Source organism: Malus domestica, chromosome 07, assembly GCF_042453785.1.
Source record: "Malus domestica chromosome 07, GDT2T_hap1".
Classification (NCBI taxonomy): Eukaryota; Viridiplantae; Streptophyta; class Magnoliopsida; order Rosales; family Rosaceae; genus Malus; species Malus domestica.
In genome coordinates, this window is record NC_091667.1 from 33,230,108 (window position 1) to 33,234,733 (window position 4,626).

General features: G+C 36.6%; 1 protein-coding gene across 1 annotated transcript; it reads right to left on the reverse strand.

Annotated features, from left to right (window-relative positions):
- Positions 1-2,191: 2,191 nt before the first annotated feature.
- LOC103439689 (gibberellin 20 oxidase 2) lies at positions 2,192-4,177 on the reverse strand. The gene is made up of 3 exons (XM_008378277.4): positions 3,394-4,177; positions 2,986-3,307; positions 2,192-2,785 (listed from the first exon to the last, which is right to left on the reverse strand). Exons 1-3 carry the CDS (start codon positions 3,975-3,977, stop codon positions 2,513-2,515), a joined length of 1,179 nt encoding a protein of 392 aa, XP_008376499.1. The 5' UTR covers positions 3,978-4,177; the 3' UTR covers positions 2,192-2,512.
- Between the last annotated feature and the right edge of the window lie 449 nt (positions 4,178-4,626).

The following is a 4,626-nucleotide window of genomic DNA, read 5'->3' on the forward strand; positions in this document are numbered from 1 at the left end:
TGTCGCTTACTGGGTCAGAGAATAGTTGTGTTGTGCACAAAATGTTTGGTTTTGTGTTTTTGGGAGTTGGATTAGAAATGTAGAAATGTAGAAATTTAGAGAGAAGTGATGCCAGAACAAACTGCATATGGTTTCCACGTGATGCGGGCCTTTTGGAAGCGAGTATGGGAATGGGACTGTCATAGTCCTTACCCGTGGCGGCTGTACCTCTCGTTTTCATTCCTCCTACATTACTGAGTGTGTGATATTTATCTCCTATTGTTAGAGAATCAAACGTTGTACTTAACCTAAACTCAACTCAATTCTTTTAAAAAGACTTAAAAAGACTTCTATTATATATAACTACAATTCACACCTTATCACGTATTACTAATTCGCTCATGTAATAACGTGAATTTATTGTCAATATATACCTCAATCTATAATAATATAAATTATGTAGTCTATCTATACAAATGATACAACTACAACAAATGGATTAGTAGCACCATATTACCATCTAATAGTCATATCTAAAAATTTATGCATTCCTCACTACTCTCACCATTTGCACTGATATATATATATATATATATATAAATCAAAGGTATAAATTTTGATGTTTTCTCAAACTTTTGGTGTTTTCCATTTTTATGTTATTTAAGTTATGGTTTGATATCTTTTCTATGTCACACCGCTTCATGAAGTAACCTTAAAAATATAACTCATACTTGAGAATAAATAACTCTAAATCCATCAATTTTAATAGGATATATAGTTACTAGACAAGGTTTCACTTTTACATGATCATCTAATAAATCTAGCGACCACCTTAGTTTCATCAAGGCAGAAGTTCTATCTTCATATTAGAACTAATTAACAACTAATTAAGAGTGGTCCTAAATTAAAATAATTTTAATTCAGATGCAATTTGGTGTTTGTTTACACCTTAAATTATATAAAAAAAAATCATGATAATCAAATTAAACAATGTATGAAAGTTTTCAATTGTACATGCATGAGTTACTTTGACTAGTCATGGGATTTTCAACCTTGTCAGTAACAAAATTGGATTCTCTTACACAATAATAATTATGTGATCAACCTAAGGAGAGAATCTTCGATGTGCTGAAACATGGACAATAGACTACATTTTATTATACATGTGGAAGTAAGTTTTTTTTTTTTCAAGCGTCTTTCACTTTGTATAATGACATATCTGTATGTACTCGTGTTCAAAACACATTGAAAAATCTCAGAGAATCTTTGATGTGCCTGAAATGGAGACAATATACTACATTTTATTATACATGTGGATGTATGTTTTTTTTTTTTCAAGTGTCTTTCTCTTTGTATAATAACATATGTCGTATGATATGTGCTCGTGTTCAGAACACATTGAAAAATCTCTCCAACGTAAAGCTTCTTGCCATGTGGGGACTGACGTATACCACCTCTCCCTCTTTTTTCAAAATTAATGTTTATAATATCATCAGAAGAATGTTGCAGCATTTAAAGACAAACACCAAGACAATTTTAGCTAGTATTCATTTGCATTCCATATTGCCACAACCGTCCAAATCTCCAGCCTTCAGGTATAAAAAATAATACAAGAATAAATCCAAGAAAACATGTATATACTTAAAAGTTTCTCGCAGATGAATGCACTACAAAGAAAGCTCTGCCAATCCTCCATGGATTCTAGCATCCTGTTACTTTGAATCATCCATCAGGGGTGGGGCCGGTGGGCCATCTCTCTCCTTGGATCTTTCTCTAGGGTTTTAACCCAACCCAGGTCGAAAGAGCTTTCAATTTAAACTAAATGTATTGATAAGTGCAACCATTGACGATGGATCGATTTAGGACCGTTAGATTAATTAATATAAGCATGCGATATACAGCCATGATTAAATCACATATTGTTTGTAGAGAAAAACACTTGTGCTTATAAGCAAAAAAATATTTGGATTAGAACAAAGTTGAAGGCGCTTGGAAAGAGTTTTCATAAGCAGAAGTACTTATTAATTTTTTCTGTTTAAACTAAATGTGGAAACGGTTTAGTATGACTAAATAACTGTGTTAAACATATTCTGACAAAAAAATGTGTCGTTAAACTGCTAATTAATATAAATTGGGTGAGTGATTATGATTAAACTAAGTTGGTAATTACGTTAATACACATGCAGTTTTAGAGAGAAAGGAAAGGTAAAGCTACATACAAACCTTTCTACATTAAAGAAAAGTAAAAGTACAAAACAAATGGCGTGAACCCAGCAGTTCGTAGTTTATTGGTTCCCTCATGTCACTTTGTCTTGCTTTTTGTTCACTAAGAAAAACTAGCTAGCTAATTACAAGACTCCCCCCCCCGGAAACGGTAGGAAAAAAAAAAGAAAAAAGAAAGAAAAAAAAACTGGCTTTTCCTCTAACTTTGCCTTTGTCCTAATTCTTAATTTTCCAAAGTTTTTCAACTTTTAGCAAAACTCTCAGGCCTACCACCTCTGTTCATCTCCTTCAATGATGTCATTTTCTCTCCTCACAGTTTTTGGTTGCTTTTCTGTTGAACCCAGTTTGAAAAGACCTGCAGGGTTTTCATGTCGGCTCTGTAATGCTTCATTGTGAACTCCAACAGCATCGACCATGTGAAATCTGGGTATTTTCTCGGACTCGAAGTATCCACCAACCCGCTCGGTGGCTTCACAACTTTATCGTCTCTCGGACACAAGAAGAATGCAAGAGACTTCCTTGGTGTTTCACTATTCACCACCGCCCTGTGCAGCCCGCTTTTGTACTTCCCATTTGAAAGTGCCTATAAATGCAGCAAAAACAATAAATTAAACCTATAACAAATACAATGATAAAAAATATATGATTTTCACTCTTTTTCTCTTATCGCACTCATGTTTAAACTGAATAAATTAAAAGAGAATGAAGAGACATAAATAAACAGGTGTGTGCATGGGCGGAAATTAGTTCCATAAGACAAAGGAAGTTGAATGTTTTGCTTACCATGAAGGTGTCACCAATGTTGACGACAAAGGCATTTAAATTAGGGGTAACGGAGTGCCATTGATCATCAACAAAGACTTCAAGGCCTCCAACTTGGTCTTCGTGAAGAATGGTCAAAGAAGTTGGATCACAATGAGGGCCAGTGCCTAAAGTCTGCTCAGGTCTCTGGCATGGTGGGTAGTAGTTAAGCCTCATTATCGAATTGTTGTCTTCGAAAAACTCCTTGAAGTAAGCTCTGTCCACTCCAAGGCTCAGTCCCAGAAGTTCCATGATCCCAATAGAAAGTGTGCTCATAGCCTTGCAATAATCTTGGTAAACCCTCCTAAACACAAGAAAAATAACACAAATGGTAAGAATTAATTAAGGAAATGAATCAACTACGCGAAATTCAAGTAACATTGCGCATACCCGAATTCCTTGAATTCTTCCCCCATTTTGTCGCAAAAATAATCTTGGATAAAATTTGTTGAGCCTTTTTCGGCGGAGTAGCTGAAAGAAAGAGTCTCTTTCCACGGGAGTTTTGAGGAGAATCTGCCAGTGAAGCTGCTGGCATAGCCACAGCTCTCCCCTGCTTTCCTTTCAGCTCTCTGTTTCTCGGAGAGTGGCATTCCAAAAAAGTCATCCATGTAGCAGTGAGCGTCCGCGATGAGCTTATTGTCGACGCCATGATTCACGATGAGGAAAAATCCATGCTTCTGGCATGCCTCTCCTACAAGTTGAGAGGCTTTCGCGACGGCTTCTTTGTCACCGGAGAGAAAGCCTCCCAAGTCTATGAGTGCGACTTGGAGCTCGGGAGTGTTTTTGCAAGGCTTTTCGTGATCGGGCCAGATGAACTGACTCGGAATTTCAGTTTGATACCTGAAAACTGAGGCATCAAAAACCAATGGCTTTTGGTCATCCTCTTTGTGCTGCTGGGTTTGCTGGGTTTTTGGGGAGGGAGGTTGTGTCATGGTTTGCAAGCTGCTGGGTTTGATCATGCACTCAACAGCCATTTTTGCATGAACGGAAAATGTATGTGAGTTGGGGAAGGAGGGTTTGGGTTCCTGGTTGAAATACAGAGGAGAGGGAGGGAGTGAAAATTAAAGTTCGAGGGGTGTGATGGGAGAAAAGCCAGGGCCGTTCTTATATTTGGGTGAATGAGTGAACAAAAATTGGAATCTTATAGCTCTAGCTCTCCCTCCTCCTTCACATTATATTTGTTTGCAAAAAAGGGCTTTTATATAGGGAAATTGCAAGTGCCGAGGCCTGTAGATGGGTAAAATTGAGGAGAGTTATTGTCTTTATGGTTGTTGCCAGAAAACGTTTCCCAATGGCATTTTGGCACTTCCTTCTGCGGAGGAAAATGCTGATGTCACCCTCTAATATCGTCCATCAGAAATTTTTCAATAGATCAAGAACACGGTTTAATACATTAATGTCATAATAAATTGGTTTGAATATTTTTTCTGGCACACTTGAAAATCTCTCCTAGTGCCATTACTAGACCGGCAAATAATAGTAGTACTTTTGTGCTACTTTTATGAGAAATAATATTTTTGAAAAGGGATTTTATCATAAATGATCTTTGAAATTGATCCACATCATAAAGATAGTATTTGAAATTGAAAATCGATCAATGTAATCCCCGAAAATAGATGTCGC